This window comes from Sarcophilus harrisii, chromosome 3 (assembly GCF_902635505.1).
Source record: "Sarcophilus harrisii chromosome 3, mSarHar1.11, whole genome shotgun sequence".
Taxonomy (NCBI): Eukaryota; Metazoa; Chordata; class Mammalia; order Dasyuromorphia; family Dasyuridae; genus Sarcophilus; species Sarcophilus harrisii.
Genome location: NC_045428.1, coordinates 393,541,651 through 393,559,507, shown reverse-complemented (window position 1 = coordinate 393,559,507; position 17,857 = coordinate 393,541,651). Strand labels below are relative to the sequence as shown.

The 17,857-nt window shown below is 34.0% G+C and overlaps 1 protein-coding gene across 4 annotated transcripts in view; it reads right to left on the bottom strand.

The window, feature by feature from the left end:
• Positions 1-17,857, bottom strand: part of TTN (titin) — a 324,196-nt gene that overhangs the window by 239,340 nt on the left and 66,999 nt on the right. For 3 of the 4 annotated variants that reach the window (XM_031960390.1, XM_031960391.1, XM_031960392.1), the window contains exons 45-46: positions 17,344-17,532; positions 11,533-11,589 (exon numbers count right to left, since the gene is read on the bottom strand). In XM_031960390.1, the coding sequence (XP_031816250.1) occupies positions 11,533-11,589; positions 17,344-17,532 (246 nt within the window). Of the gene's footprint in view, positions 1-1,627; positions 10,415-11,532; positions 11,590-17,343; positions 17,533-17,857 lie in introns of those variants that run through there. The other variant, XM_031960393.1, reaches the window with a different exon arrangement.

Genomic DNA, 17,857 nt, shown 5'->3' with positions numbered 1-17,857 from the left:
TATATGACATAGGAATTATTGAAGCAAAGAAGAAAGGTCTTTGCAGTTAATAAATATTTGAAATTGAGATTAATTTGACAGGATATTGAGAACATACTGGCCTGCTACTATCTGTCTTTTGGGGTAACTGGAGTTGAAAGAAAACTGCCGTTTTGGATAGGTCTGCTCTTTTTCTTTCTCTAAGATTTTCAGTAGAAGTCAGATTAAAACCTTAAAAGAATGATTATTTATGATAGGAGAATAGAATTTTATTTTCCTGGTTTTGAGAGGAAATTGATTCAATTATTAGGTATTTTTATTTTCACTACTATGAAAAACCCAACAAAAGAAAGCTACAGAAAAATCATATGATCATACATCTAGAGTGAAGGGACCTTAGAATCTAGAGGAGAAATCTGAGGCTCAGAAAGGTTAATTGACTTTAGCCAAGGTCATAAATCTACTTAATGGCAGAGATAGGTTTCAAAGTCAAGTCCTTGGACACCAAACCTTGATCTCTTTCCACTGAATTACACTTACTCCCTATAGGAAAAAAGAACTTAGTCCTGTAATCCAATTTTAATTTTCCCCCTTAAATGTAATATGCAGATGAGACAAATACATTTTAAATAACCATATTCTAATAAAAAAAGTTTTTAATTTCATTGTCAGCACAGAATGATAGATGCTCTACTTCTATTATTAATTCATTACTAATAAGCTCAAATTTCATTTTAATTTTTAAGTGCAAAATGCAGAGAGAAAGACTATATCAATAAATTTGAAAATAGTTTTCTCTTGGTAAAAAGATAACTCTGGTTCACTAAGGCTATGTCTGCAAAGTTTCAAATATACAGATCAAGCCTGAGATAATACAATTCACATTCCAAAACTACATTGACAAAACATCCAAATACATCAATTTTTTTTGATTGAACATCACTTTTGTCCTTTAGTTGGACACTATCTTTTATTTTTCACATATATAAAACTGAACTGCCTTGGAAACCTGCTTATAATTCCTGCTGAAATTTAGGTAACTGTGACCCATGATCACTTAAAAAAACTTTTAACATGATATTTCATTTGATATTATTATGAAGTCCCAAAAGTTATTTTCAAAGCAAAATATGTTAACACAAAAATGCCTTCAAACCAAAGTTGTTAAAAAAATTTGAGTATTCACAGGAAATGTTTTTATTTTGAATTGCTAAGGAAGCCAGTGGTTTTTTTTTAAGATCTTCATAATATCTAGGTGATAGTATGAGAAAATGTTTTCACATGACATTTTGACTGATAAGAAGGAAAAATATAGTTTTTGATCCACTCTGCCCACTTGCAGTTCATCTCTAAAGGAGACTGTACACAGATTATCATTTTAACCATTATGATCATTACAAGATTAATCCAGCAAGGCTTTTCACTTGGTAAGTGAAGATGATTTCATTAGAAAAGTTAAGGAGTCAAAAAAAGGAAAAAAATCCCAGCATTAATATTTGAAACTTTTATTGGGTGAGGAAAACCTATACAGCAATGTTTGAAATACAAATACAAAATAGTGAATAGAAATAATCACTGTACCATGATTGAATGAACGAACAAGAAAATTTGTATTTAATTATTCTGCATTCCCTTTTGAATGGAGCCCTCATTATCTATTTTGGGAGAGATGGCAATATTGTACCATGATTCTTTTGTTATTTTAGTAGTTAATCGCTCTTGAATCATATACAACATAGATCAGCCTTATGCTTGATTTCCCTTCTGCAGAAGTATATTAGTGATATCACAAGGTACAAAAAGTATATTTACTTTAAAAGACAAGATTCTAGTATTTACTAAATATAGGAACACTGGCCAAAGTCATAGGCAGCATATGGAATAGACCCACTTGTTGATTATTTTGATCAATAAGTCCTAAAATTGCCTTTCAATTTAACATACTTGTGGTGACATTTTAATGGTATCTTTGATCTACAATATATGACTTATCTAAGGTTTTCCTTTTACATTCCCCAATTACCTGTACAGGGAATGAACATGGATATACAGTATGAAACTATTCCTACTTACCACAATGTTGAATCAGAGAATCTTATTTGTTCTTTTTCACTTTTTAATATTTAGAAAAATAGAAAATGATATGTTAAAAAACATTGGCAAATTAAATGCACATGGATTCCATATTCAAACTTTTTATGGCCAATAATAGTGAAACAAGATTTTATTTTCTTTAAAGCTCACTAATTGGGCTTAAGATGGTTTGATACAATGAACTTTTGCCAACAAATATCAGAAAACATCTAACTTCACAATTAAATTGCTTTGTAAATCCAATAAATAAGGAATCAATAACTATATATAAAAGTGCTGGTCAAACTTTAGAGCACTATGTGAATGTCATTAATTATGAACAAAACACCAGATATAAATTTTTTAAGAAGCTGATTTTGAGATATTAAAATAAATGTCAGTGTCAAACATTGATCCTCTTAGTTTGGGTTATTATATCAATTATGAGTTCCATTATTTATAGCTTTTAATTTGAAAAGTGAGAATTTTTTTAGTGATAAGAGTCCATTGTAAAAAAATATTAAACAAAAAAAAAAGGATCTCTACAGAAAAAAGAGATAATGAGTGTAGATATTATTTGAAGTTAAATTTTACATGATCATGCTATATATATTTATTGAATACTCTTCAGATTACTATTCAAATAATTCAGGTAATAAATAATTATGAAAAAGGCCTTACTGTTACATAACCAGATAGCAATAATGCAACAGCTCATGCTTAGGTCTAATTCAGATTCATATTTCCATTACTGTATTCCATTTCATTTCCTCACTGCTACAAAACTAAAACTATTTCTCAGTTCATTTTTGTCTTATTCTAGTATTACATAGCAAAGTAACTTAGAGTTGGCAGGTACCTTAGAGATTATCTAGTCCAACCCTCTCATCAATGTATAGATGAGGAAATAATTACAGTTCTTAAGACTATGTTTAGATAGAAGTTCAAGTGACTTCTCCAGATTATGATTATTTCAAAGATAGTAATTTAAAATGATCAATTAAAATCATTTTAAATAAGTATTATCTACAATAAAGAGTTAGTATAATCCATTAATATTATTTTTAAAGTAAAATTCAGTATTGTCTTATACTGTTAATAGCCAGCCTGGAATATATGTTATTACCCATATTTTGGAATAGTACATATTTACAGGTAGGAATCCTATCTGCAAAATCCAGTATAATCCTGTTCATATACAGATAATCAAATTAAAATAATTAAAAATTAAATTAAGATAACTCTTTTGAATTGTGGTGAACAAAACAATGACTTTTTGGAAAACATTTCTGTAACAATCAGATTGTGAAAAAAATTGGTTGTCTTTAAAAAGTGGAGAGACAGAACAAGCTACCCATTGCTAGCTTCAAGTCAGAGTTAATAATGATCATGAATTCAAAGGAACAATTCTAAATATGGGTTATAACATATGTAGAGAGAAGAGAGAGTTGATACTAATTCTTTACCAATTTTATGCTCACTCATCTGATAGAATTCTCAATTTCACCTCTTTTCATTTGAACACATAGTTTTTTGGTAGGTTTTTTACTCACTAAAAGAGAATGTGTTCCAATGACACATTATCATGAAGGAGGAATGCAACATTTAGATGTGGGGGTCCACATTTCACTGTACTTGATTTTCAAAGTACAGGTAAATTAGAAGTACAAACAACTACATTACCAAAAATTTATTTAATAGATTTGTTCACAGACTAATGTACATAGAAGATGGCTCAACATCTTAAAAAGCAGAATATTTACAATAAAACATAGGATTTCTAATACAGAGCTTACATCAAAGAGACATTAAAAGTGCTACTTTCCAATGGACTTGACAAATAGACACACCTGATACCATTAGGACTATAGATGTTGAAAATATGAGATCATCTAAGACAGTTATAATAATTACATAGATGCTAAACGATGGTGGGCTTGTAGTTTGTGCTTCTGGACAGCTCAACAAAATTTAGTTAAGGTTAAAGTGGCACAGGCCTCTGCCATTCCTAATCGGTTTGTGGCTACACACCTGTACTCGCCTTCATCAGCTGGGATTAAACTTGTAATAAATAGGTTATGGAAACCTGTGTCATTTTCCTCAGAACTGAACCTGTCTCCTTGAACCAATTTTCCATCTTTGTACCAGTGAACAGTAGGTTTGGGAGAACCACGAACCAGACATTGGAAGTAAGCTGCTGTACCTACAGGTGAGCTACAGTCTGAAATAGTTTTTATAAATTTAGGAGGTCCTTCTACCACATGAAACTCAAAAAATATGTCTGAGTATTTGCTTTTCAGGACTGCTTTCTCCTTGAAACTACTTACAATTACTGTGCTTTTTCTTGATGTTGTTGCAACAATTTCAGAATTTCCTATTGTGAGAGAACCCCTGCAAATAGCTTCACCTACATTATTCACAGCTCTGCATCTATATGTGGCACTGTCTAAAAGACAAACCCTCCGAATTTTAAGAGAATGATTTCCCTTTTCATCACTGATGACATATTTAACATTATCTGGTTCAATATATGTGTATTCTTTATACCATCTAATCACTGGAGTTGGGATGCCTATTACTGAACATTCAAATATAGCTTCTGAGTTCTCCGGTATTCTATAATCACAAATAGGCTTTGTGAAACGTGGAGGCATTTCAAATACTTCTAAATCAATCTTTAAATCTCTGTTTTCATTTTCCATAGAGGCCATGTTTGGTTCTACTAAGTTTAAAGGGAGAACATCAAGGCTTACAATCATGCTTTTATGATCAGATGTAAATTCTGGAACTGTGACTATTTTCACTTGCTTCTCAAATTCGTTAACATCATTCTCCCCTAATTCAACCTCCAGGACAATTTCCTGAGGAGAGGGTGTCCTTGATGATGAATTTTTTTCTAAATCAAACTCCATAACATGTTGGTGTGTTACTGGAGGAGGGAGGGCCACCACTCTTCTGTCTGGAGGCAGAATGTCAACTTTTGCAAAACTTTTGGCTTCCCCTATGATATTCACAGCATGGCACATATATTCTCCCTCATCTGATTTTTTAACATTACAAATTTCCAGAGAACACACATTGCCTACCCTTTCTATTTTGACTCTTTCATCTGGTTCTATTAATGATTTATTTCGATACCATTTCACACCTGGAACTGGGAATCCTTCAACTTCAACAATGAAACCTAAAGTAGTATTTTCAAAGATCCGTCTTTTGGTCAGAGGTGAGATAAATGATGGTGGCATTTCATTTTCTTTTGGTTCAACTGCTTCATTAGGTGTTCCAAATGATTCTGAGCGCCATAGATCATATGTTGGACTCTTTTCTCCAGTAGGTGTGTGGTATAGTTCATTTGGTGTGCTGTCCTCCCTTGCTATTTTTGATGGAAACTTCTTTATACTTAAATTAGGCTTTGGTCCTCCTAAGGGTGTAGAATATCTTTCAATTGTTTCTTCTCCTGAAGGAGTAGAATATCTCTCAGCACTTTCTTCTCCTGAAGGAGTGGAATATCTCTCAGCACTTTCTTTTCCTGAAGGAGTGGAATATCTCTCAGCACTTTCTTCTCCAGAAGGAGTAGAATATCTCTCTGCACTTTCACCTCCTGAAGGGGTAGAATATCTCTCAGCACTTTCTCCTCCCAAAGGAGTAGAATATCTCTCAGTATTTTCTCCTCTGGAAGGTTTGGTGCATCTTTCAGCTACTACACCTTCTGATGGTGTAGAATATCTTTCAGCCATCTCTTCTCCTAATGGTGTAGAATATTTTTCAGTTGTATCCAGAGAAGCTAAATATAATTCAGGTGAAACAGGAGATTCAAAATGTTCAACTGATGATGGAGGTGTATAAAATTGATCTAATTCAGAGATTTCCTCACTGCTTGTGCTTCCTAATTCAATCGACATATCCGATTCTGGAGAAAATGGACGAATCAGTGATTCTTGCTGCTGATTGTAAAATTCATAGACAGTGTTGAAGGTCACATCTTCGATCTCCATTGAAGTAATTGACTCATTTTGGAAATGTCCTGTCTTATTGTCTTTAGTTTGAGGAGATTTCTCCTTTCCAGCAGAAAGTAAATATTTTGCTAAGGAGGTCTCTGATTCCATTATTTCAGTAGTATGTGCCCCATTTAGTTCAGAAGTATTTTCAGTTTCTCTTTGTGAAATATTAACAATTTCATCAGTGGGTGAAGGCATTTCTTTTTCAATTTGGTTTTCTGCGTAACTCTTTTCTTCTTTGAAATCATCTGACTTTTTTGCAGTTTGTCCATTTTGATCTAAGTGTTCTTCAGTCATTAGAAAGGGGAAATACTGACTTACAGAGAGTTTTCTGTGGTGTATATCTGTTTCATTTTGATTATTTTTATATTCTCTGAGACTGACATCTTCATAATTCTGTATTCTCATATCTAACTCTTCAAATGAAGTTGATTCAGGCACCAAGATGTGCTCTTCTTTTTCAGATGTAGTTAGCTGCTTTTCCTCACTTGCAGCCTTTTTCAAATCTGTTATGAAGCTTTCAACTACAGTTTCTGGTATTTCAGTCACTAAGGTTTGGACGAAGGACAGTGTTTCATGATCAGTTTCTTTGGTCTTAGACTTGAATGAAACATCTGTTTCTAAAATACTGGAATCATGCTCCTGAAGATAAGGGCCCTCTTTTCCCAGGGATAATGTTTCTTCATCAATATGGCTTTTTTCCAATTCAATCACATGCTCTTTGGAAAATTCCTGACTAGATGGAATTTCTTGTTCAGCTAGTGATGTGGTATTTTGCACACTTTCTGATACATGACAGACATCCAGTTTCGATGTTTCAAAATTAAGATTTTCATTCTTGTATGTTTCTTTTGGTTGCTCACAAACCTGTTCTTCCAACTCCTTAGCTGTATTTCCCAAATGGGAATAAATTTGTTTCAGATCAAATACAAAGTTCCCCAAATCAGATTCATTAATTTCAGAAGCAGGGTTCTGGTCTTCAACTACATCTGGCTTTGTGTTAGCTGATTCTTGGCTGTCATTTTCCACATCTTCTATATGAAGATGAGGCTTCTTCCGATCCAATCTAATATATCTACCAGGCTCAGCACTTTGAGAAGCTAGTGTCTGATCTGCTAAACAGCTCTCTTTCTCATGTTCCTTTTCTTTCTCTGCAAAATACTGCCTCGCTTGAGAAGAAAGAAGTTTCAAATTCATTGCAAATTTATGTGAAGCAATTTCAACGTCCATGTAAGTTTTCACATCTGTTGTTTCACCCACTAGAGAATCATACGATTTTGACTCTAATGGTTCAGATGGAGTTCTTTTGTCTTCAATCCATGTTGGTCCTTCATAGCATGCCTTGGAGACTTCACTTGTGGTACTTCTAAAACCATACTCTTCAGATACTACTTTTTCTAAAGGTTGTCTCTGTCCTTTTTCCTTCACAACTTTCCCTACATATCCTCTTTTTCCCTTAAAAGACTCTTCAGATATAATGGATGAATCTCTCTCCATATGACTTTGAATTGTCCTCTCAAACTGGATATTTGACAAATGTTCAGCTGCTCTACATTCATGAATGCTTTCCTTTTCTATTCTCTCTTGTTTACCAAATTGTCTGGCCATCTCAAAAGGATGAGCTCTGGCTTCATCTCTCTCTGATTCTATTTGTTCATGTGCAGATTTGTCCTTTCCTTTACTCTGGCACTGTAAATGTATGTTTTCAACTCGAGGTGGCTCATGGATCATTATGGATTTTGTCACACCTCGCATAAATCTAGCTGGTTTTTCTTCAGAATATATACAATGCTCCTTTTCTTTTTTTTGTAGTTGCTGAACAGTCTCAAGACTCTGAAAATATTCCTTTACTGAATATTCTTTTATATTAGATTTGCTTGGAAGAGAGTCCATTGAATAGTCATAAAAAGGTACGTTTGCCATTTCTTCTTGCATTTGTTCTTGTCTACTTGTGAAATGTTTCATCTCAGTACAACTGATATTTTCTAACTGGTTGTAAGAACTAAGGCCAACAGGTTCCACTATAAGATCTGAATCACTTTCTACCATTCCCAAGCTATTTTCAGCAATGCAGGTATATTTTCCAGAATCTTGAGACCTTACTTCTCTTATATATAACCTGTATCTACCAAATTCTTCCTCAAATCCAAACCTCTGGCTCTGGTTCAGGCCTGTGCCATTTTGATACCAGGTTACAGTGGGCTGAGGATCTCCAGATACTAAACACTCAAGTGTTACTGAATCCCCTTCTCTACATTTGATAAGCTTAGGCATTTTTACTAGTAGTTTTGGTGACTCACTGAATGGTACTTCAGGTACAAATTCAACTGATTGGAATAGTTCTCTACATTCTTCTTCAGGAGTAAGGGTAGCTGCCATTGTCTGAATTTCCACAGGAAATTCTACATCTACATTGGGAGAACTTGGTGAATTTGTTTCTGAAATAAACACATTTTTCTTGTTTTCCTTTGGGAAAGTTGGGCTGCCTTCTTTCATTTGGTCAAATGCTAATGCAAGTTCTTCCTCTTTGGTATACATCTGAAAAGATGGGACCTGATAAGTGGCAGGTGGTTTGCCACCAAACCTCTTTTTGGCCTTCACTTTAATCATGCCTGATGTTTTTACTGTTCCATATTGGTTAAATAGCACACATGTTACAGAGCCCTCATTTTGAGGGAGAACAGAAGAGAAAGTTAGCCTTGAATGACCTTCAGTAGTTTGTATAACATATCCTTGTTTACGCGGGATTGGTTTATCATTGTTATACCAAGTCACTATAGGTTGTGGATGTCCTTGAAAGTAACAAGCAAACATGCAGCAATCCCCTTCATTTACTTCTTGAGATTCAAGTTCATGAATGAAGGAAGGAGGGCAACGTTGCAAACGTTTCTGGAAAGGGCTATCAAATCGGGCTGCTTTTTCTTCTATCTCAGTTTGTAATTCATCAACTTTCGTAGAAATAGGGTATTTTTCTTGGGGCAATTCTTCCTGTCTAATTATTTGCCTATCTACCTCTGTAATCTTCTCACTGTTTTCAGAAGTAGCAAAAGATTCACTGTTGTGTGATGTATTATCAGATGTGATACAATCATTTGGGGCTATTGTGCATATTTCTTCATTCATATGTTCACTGATGATACATTCTGAGTATTCTTCGGTTACCTTTTCTCTCATGAACCTTTCAAACTCTTCTACTGCTTGGGTTTCTTTAATAAATGTTCCCTTACTATGAAAATTGTCTGTCATGAGTGAAATTTTGGAATCTTCTTGAAAACTTTCTTTTATATTTTGCATAACATTCGTATGGAAGATTTCTTCATCAATTATTCCCTCAAAAGTGGCTTGGGGACTTTTAGGAGGCTCTCCAGACATTAAATTTCTATCCACATGACTCTGAAAAGCACCAGTTTCCTCAGTAGAATCATCTAAATAATCTCTATTTCTATCTAGATAAGATATAGGAAAATTTCTCATTTTTTCTCTAGAGGAAGCAGTATCCTTATTGCTTGCTTCATTTCTTAGAATTCCTGTACCCATTTCAGAAGACTTATTATCTAAAGAAGGTAGTTTCTTTTTTTCCATTAAAATTCTTTTAGCTTCCCGTAAACGCTGCAATTTCATTTTGGTCTCCTCATCCAGAAAACTCTCACCTACATGAAACCATTCCTGTATCTCTGATTTACTTTCAAAATAGTCTTCATTGTACATGAAATCTTTTCTCTTAGCAGGAATGGTTTTCTTGAAATGTATAGTTCTCCTTATCCCCTTTTGGTCAGCATCTTGCTTTTTGTTAAAAGGAGAGCCAGTGAATCGAAGATCAACTTTCACCCTATCTTCTATTGTACCCTCAGCTAAAGCCTCTATACTTTCATATGTTTTTTCAGCCTTTTTAAAAAGTTCTAAATATTTTCCCTCTTGTTCCCTTTTCAAGACAAGTAATGATGCTGCTGACTCAGCTGATCCTTCACTGTTAATTGCAAATAATCTATAGCTTCCAGAATCTCTGTCTTGTGCACTTTTAAGCTCTAGACTAGAACTATGATTGTGTAAATCATTTTCAGTTTTTATCACCCTACGGAGACTTGTTGATATAGGCCTATTGTTGTGAAACCAGGTTATCTTGGGTGTTGGACAGGCTATTAATCTACAGTTGAAAACAACTGGTTCTCCTTCTAACACATATTTAAATGTAAGCTTTTGGGTAAATGAAGGCTTAAAATTTTCAGGCCAGGAGCTGGTTGAGCTTATTCTCTTAGCATATCTTTTAGCAGCCACCAAGCTGTGACCTAAACAGTCTTCAGAATCTGAAAAAGCTTCTCTCATATCCCCTTCTAGATCTTCAGCTTCTTCCTCGAAGAATAATTCTGCAAGAAAAGATAAAAATCACATTACAAAGCCCTCTTCTATTTCTCATAATTTTTTTAAAAATTGAAAATAAATGAAATGGCAATATAAGAAATAAAATAAAGTGCATGCTACAGAGGTCTCACAAATCCATAAAAAAAATTCACTCACCATATTTGTTCGAATAAACGCAACACCATGCTCTGTTTTAAAGATTCTGACACGAAAATCGTTCCTTGTCTGTTCTTTTCTTCAGATTGTTGAATTTTCTTCTTGAATGAGCAAAAAATGAATTTCAAAATATCATGTTCCTGTGCATGTGTGTTTTGCTGGCAGAAAACTGTGTGCTTGAATTGCTAAGAAGAAAGTCTTACCTGACTTGCAGAGAGTAGAATAAACGCCCTTTCTGATCCTTTGGATTGTGGGTTAGAGGTTTTTTTGTTTTGTTTTGTTTTTTTTGGAGAATTAGATAATTTTGAATGCTATACAAGAATTGCAACCATAAATAATTAGCTAAAATAAAATGAAGAAGGCGTTTATTCGAACTAATACAGCCATGAAATTCACAACATTATGAAATGAAATGCAGGCAATAAAGATTATATAAGCTATCTGCAAGCCAGTGTAAGAGACATAACATGTTAAATTGATGTATGTGCATGAAGTGTAAAATATAAATCTAAATGGACAATTTTCGCAAACCCAAATAAAATGTCATTTCAGTTCTAGTTCATTCATCACGATGCATTCTGAGATGACTGTTAGGCATCTATCTTATTGACTAATCAATTCAATATGCTTTTTATAAAAACATTCTATTTTAAGATTTCATGCATTCAGATGACAATTATTTATTTAAATAAAAGCTTTTGAAAACAGCTGCAAAGCATGAGAAGTTGAACATGGTTGAATGGATATTAAAGCTTTAAATCACTATAAACCTAAATGAGGGAGAAATGCAAATTATCTTCATCATTCTAATAATAAGCATGCAGCAAATTCATATATTCTCCAAGAGAAATATATATCTATACATCTATACACACATACTTTTTCATTAACTACTATAGGAAAATAAATAAAAAAAATCCAATCCTTTCAATTTTTACTTAAATTTTACATTCATTGATAACTGTACCTTTCACTTCCATCTCAATCTGCTGTTCTATCCTCTCCTGAAGAACTGATTCTGGAGCTAGAGAAAGAGAGACAGAGAGAGACAGAGAGAGAAAGAGAGAGAGAGAGAGAAGAGAGAGAGAGAGAGAGAGAGAGAGAGAGAGAGAGAGAGAGAGAGAGAGAGAGAGAGAGTTATAATGATTGTCTGATTGCATTTGGCATTGATTAATGTTCTGTATGATTGAAATTTCCCAAATATGTTGTAGTGACATAGGAGCCCACTTCAAAATGAACCAAAAAGAACATGCCAAAACAATTCAATTATGTGATAAAAGTCTATGAAAATGTCATGAGAAAATAATTTTCAACGTTTTCTTTATTTCAAGTTGTCCATAGAGTTTTCCATTTTCACATTTTAAATTCATAATTTCTCATGCCTTGACATGCCTTAAACACCAAAAAGGACACATACAGAACAGCAATGCACAAGCTAAAGGAATATTCTTTCTTTATTGTTTCTCTAGGACTGAACAATTGAATGCAAGAGGAAGTCACATTTGGAAGGAACATGCATTTGCCAACCTGCACGTTTAAATATTCTGCACTTGTACATACCACTCTGTTTTGAACCAATTTTCAATAACTTTAAATGCAATGGCCAGTGTTATTATAAGGAACAAAATTCAGTGTCTTTAACTACAAACAAGTTACAGGGCCACATTTCCTAAGGAGCAGTTGCACCTTTTATGACACAAAAGAGTGGTAAATCTCCTTCCTTTATTAATGGGATATCGGGGGAGGAAGTTTCTCAAAAATGGCTGGCTGATACAGTTGTACCAGTTTTCAAACATGTCTTCAGAGGTCACAGCATCTGGGTAGCAGTTTCTACTCCTTTGTCAATTCCTTGTGGTCGTTAGGATGAGTTTAGTGACAAACTTGATGTTTCCTTTGAAGATTCCTTTTTAACTTCTCTGGTTGTTTTAATATGAGATTCTTTGATTCTTTTAAGGCTATTTGAACCAAGTGTAATTTTTGTAACTGCTAGGTCTTGCGATTCCTTAGCTAGGTAGGAATAAAGTTAGGAAAAGAATTAGATTTGCTATGTTTGTAGGAATTTTAAAGCATACATACTCTATTTACAAAAGTATAAAGTCATTAGTATGAAAAAGAAATGCCAAGTGCATTAGTCCTAGAGCCAAGAATATGACTTACATAATTATCAAACATATAAGGACTCTATTCATATAATGACTTATACAAATATACTTCATGTATTCCTATTTGAATTTAGAAGATGACTATTAAACCCTTGTGCTGAGCAAGAAAGAAGAGTTTCTAGTGGATCATATGAAGACCAATTTTTTCCCTAGAATTAGAAAAATGTGATTCCATAGAAGTCCTAAATACTGATTATGTTTCTAAGACCAAGAATTTTGGATTTTCTGAGGATGTTCCCTCAAGAACAGTTGGATAGTATGATAAAGAGAAGCTGAATAATTCTTCTCCATAGATCTCCCAGAGGACTGTTCCACTAAGGGGAGCTTACACAATCAGGTACTAATCACAAAATAGGTGATTAGGACCTTAAGCAGGCAGCAGAATACCATTTTGTTGCTTAGAATCTCCAATTATGCACAAAGATTGTATGTAACTGAGTTCTGAATTTAAAATCTAGATATATTATTTACAACCCTATTAATGAGTTGGGTTAGGGGGTAGTCATGAAATGCTTTGATGCTACCATTCATTGGAAGTTATACAATTCAAAAAAAAAAAAAAAAAAAAAAAAGGATAGTCATAGTGGCCATATGAGTGGTGTGTAGCTATAAACTTCAGATGAGCAGTGAATCCATACAACTGTGGCTGGTGAGTTAGCCCAACTGCTACCAAGATAAAAGGAATCAAGGGGTCACTTCTCTGTATGGAATGTCTTGGGTTAAAATACATAGGTAGATCCTACGTATTTGACCTATAGGATCAAGTTAAAAAGATGTTGAATAAACATCTAACATTTTCTAGAGAAGAAAAAAGAATATATACATTAATTAATCTGATTCTCTCTATTCTACAAAGAGAGGGAGACTGAGTTAAAGGGAAATGTCTTGGTTAAAATATATAAGTAGGCCCTAAGTATCTGACCTACAGGTTCAGGTTAAAAAAATGAAATTTTATTGAATAAATGTCTAATATTTTCTAGAGAATGAAAAGGAATATATACATTAAATAACTTGATTTTCTCCACTCTGCAAAGAGAGGAGGACTGAGTTAAAAGTGAAGCTGAGGAGGAAAATCCGAAGACAAGAGAAATACAGAGAATTATGGTTTGATTACATTTGTTCACTATTTGAGATGTAGAGCCTAGAGAGTGAGTGTAAAGGTGAGACAAAAGAGAAGGCCAAAACCACAATGGTCCAGAGTTTGTCTATAAGCTTATTAGTTTCTTCTTCCCCTAGTTATTCTGTCATTCCTCTTGGGAAAAGGCTCACCAATGATTTCAGACATTTAGAGAATGATCTCTCTCCTTTGAATTCACATCTGAAGAGGGGATTTCAAGAACACGAGGAGGTTTTATAACTAGCACAAGATTATCAGCATTCTTCCAGCAACAAAGATTGTGGAATGTATTTTTAGTTTTGTCCTGCAATGTTAGGAAGTATAGAAGCTCATTTTGTACATATAATATTGGGCAGTGACTTGCCTCGTCACTTATTATTTCCCAGAACTTTAACCATTCTGATGCTGCCTTACAGGTCTCAACTATATTCATATCACCCTTGGAAGATATGAGCTAACTCTTATGTTTTTTTTCTCCAGTGTTAGATGAGAGGAACTTTTATAAGTAAGGCTAAACTATAAGTACTCCTAGTTCTTTTTTTCTGCAACACCTTTCCTTTCTGGGAGAAAAAGTTTGATAACTATTATGGAATGTGACAACTTGAATTTTCCAAGCCTTGATTTGGAAGGTAATCATTAATGGCTGAATGAGCACAAGTCATTTATGAATAGAGCATAATTATAAGACATTCCAAAATATATATTTATAGATTAAATTTGGGTGGCAGCAAAACTGAATAAGCAATGAGATTGAAATGAAGTAAAGGGAAAGTTAAAATCAAATAACCACCTTCTATGGATAATACTGCAGAAGTTGTCTTCTCTCCATGGTCATTTTGTACAGTACAGCTATATAATCCTCGGTCTACCATCTGAACATTTTGAATAGTGAGAAGCTGAACATTTCCATTTTGTGACTGCTTCACTCTTTCTGATCCTTCAATTTTTACACCTTCATGGGTCCAGGTTGTATCTGCAGAGGTTCCATTTTCCACTACACAAAAGAATTGAGCAGTGTCTCCACACTTCGTGGTTATGTCCTTGAGCTTCAGGATGATTTGGGGAGCATCATCTTTTGCTTCTTCCAAAATGTCCTCAGATATCTGGTCCCCCTCTGTGATCTGGGAAATGGATGTGGCTTGATACAATTCTACATCTTGCAGTGATGTAGATTTCAAGATGGAACTTTCTGAAATGCTTTCAAAAACCTGTACCTCATATTCATATGATGATTCTTGAAGTGATTTAATTTCTTTTTTTGACATTTTGGTCTCCTCTTTTGTGAAAGGGGAATCAATGTGAACTTCTGCTATTGCCTGGGAGTTGGCAGACTCTCTTACATCTTTCCCAGAACTTTGACTATCTAGAGCTTGCACTGTATAATCAAGTGACAGAAAAGAAAGAATATTAAGATCTACTGTATATTATTGAGCCAAGTTATTAACATAAATGATATGGCATGGGAGATGAGAATGAATGATATCACTGTTACTTGGAAACAGCATGCCAGATGCAATATCATCTTGGAAGTCAGAGCCACACACAAAAAGAAAATTCATTCACAATGATGAATGGATGATGGAGTATTCATGCAGGTGTCAGAAAGTAACTGGTTTCTTCTTTTTGCTATCAACAAGGTTATCCATAGTGACAGAATATTTTTATGACACTTTTGGAGACACCATTTGATCTCTTCTTCCTAAATTTACTGGGGAAAATAATTGCAGCTGGTTTGAATGTAGTGTATATAAAGATTAACTACTGCATGTCCAACTCTGAGGCTCATTTGTCTTCTTTAGTCACTTAGAAAAGTAGAATGAATAATTAAGCAGGTTGGAGTCTAGCAAAATAATTGCCCTTTTGCAAAAGCCCAGAACAGACAATTTGGCAAGGAGTTTAAATGCATGTTATATATTGCAAAAAGTAAGCAAAGATGCTTGCCAGTTACAGCTGTTATTTTATTAGTGAATCTGCAACAACATGGGACATAACAAATAACATGAAACATGCTTAATGAAGAGAAGGAATATGTGCTATGCAGCAAAGTAAACTCCTTGAAGGAAAAAAAAAAAGAAATCAGCTTTACCTTCTGCAGTCACTGTAAGCGTAGCTGTACAAGTTGCTTCGCCAGCACTATTTCTTGCCTTACAAGAGTACTGCCCCACATGCTCTAAGTAAGCATCAACTATCAGCATTAAAGCCATGCCTGTTGACTCGTCAAAATGGAAAACTATGTCTTTGGTTGGAAGAATTAGCTGCTGATTATGAAACCACTGGATATCTGGTTGGGGCATGCCAGAGACCCTCGCATGAAATCTGACTGTCTCCCCGCTGCACACCCGGCAGCTGGAAATTGGCTGGATGAAGATGGGTTTTTGGCCAAGGGAGTCCTTCTTAAATGAGACTGATGAAGGGACATGCCATTGGGTGGTTGATGTTACTTCTTCACCTTTTCTAAATCCTGAAAAGAAGCATGTCAACTTTTAATGTGTTGCCCTGAACTAAAATGGATGCTTTGCTTTCCCTTTGATGACTTGCTCAATGTGACCCAATTAACCTATTAAAAATAGTAGAATACATATTCCTTCTTTTTATTTCAATTGTAGGAGTTTTTCCATTTATTAGAGAATCTGATAATGAGCAAATGTGATGCTTCAGAGTTGCATATTGCCTGAAATTGCAGAGCTGATTATTTGGAAGAACAGTCATTCCCATGTTTCATTTGAGCAAACTGAGATATAAGCAGACTAATTGATTCCAACACAAAAGCCAGGAAGTCAGTAATGGAGCACAGACTGGAGGAAATAAAATCCAGTGCTTAATTCCTTGCTCCAGTGGTTCCTTTGCCTAGAAACATCACTATAAACTTGTTATTCTGAAGATAGCTGAAGAATTTTAGACAAAATTCTGACTTTATGGAATTTTAGAGAAATTTCATATTAAAAATTATTCAATAGTTTGGAGGGCTTGTGAGTTCATTTATAAATAGACAGGAGAGTATTCTAAATGTGAACAAAAGTAGTGTTTTCATAGTAATATATGGATTTATGTCTTCAAAAGACAGGCACATAAAGCAGACATTAATACAATGACAATATCTAGATATGAAAAATTCATTGAGTACTTTCAAGAAAGAATAATAATGTTAACTCACTATAATCACAATTTCCATTATTATAATTATCATCATCAGTGATGATCAAAATTGTCTTTTCTTGCCCAAACAAAATAATTTTATTTTCTCCATCTTCTGATACATCTAGTCAAGGAGCATCATAATAGTACAATGCTGAAATGATCATCACAGCCAATAGAATATTATATAAGACACTCTGGGTGGGATGGGAAAGTGAAAAATAAATGTTTGTGTAGGTTGTTGTCATATGATAAAATTAGTGGAATTAGATATCAACAGATGACCAGTGATGGCTTGTAGTAAGGTTATTTTCTTTAAAGGATTAGATTCTAAATAATTTTTTGGAGATTAATAATACTGTACCTTCCAGTCTCAAACTTGCTGTACTTGACACTTGGCCTACAGCATTACTAGCAACAAATGTATAAATTCCTTCATCCTCTGGATAAGCTTCTGCAATTTCCAGCTGATATGTGTCTTCAAATTGAGTCATTTTAAAGAAACGAGAAGGCTTGATTGCCTTGTCTTTGCTGTACCAAGTAATCTTCAGATCTGTAAAATTAAAAAAAAAACATTTGAAGTATAAAGAAAAAACCAGTGGATATATTTTGTCTGAAATTATATTATTTTACAGTGGCTATATTGTAGTTTATTTAAATTACATGGTTTTCAGTTTATTAATTCATTCATATATTTGACCAACATTTAACTCAGCATCTACTATGTACCAAGAAGTGTGTTGAAGGGACAAAGAAAAGCAAAAAAGATAGCTTCTGCTTTTAAGGAGCTAATTATATTTGTCAAAGAGATGTTGAGATGCTATAGGAAAAAGTGTATATTTAATATCTGTGTACCATAGTAGATAGGATCACCAAAA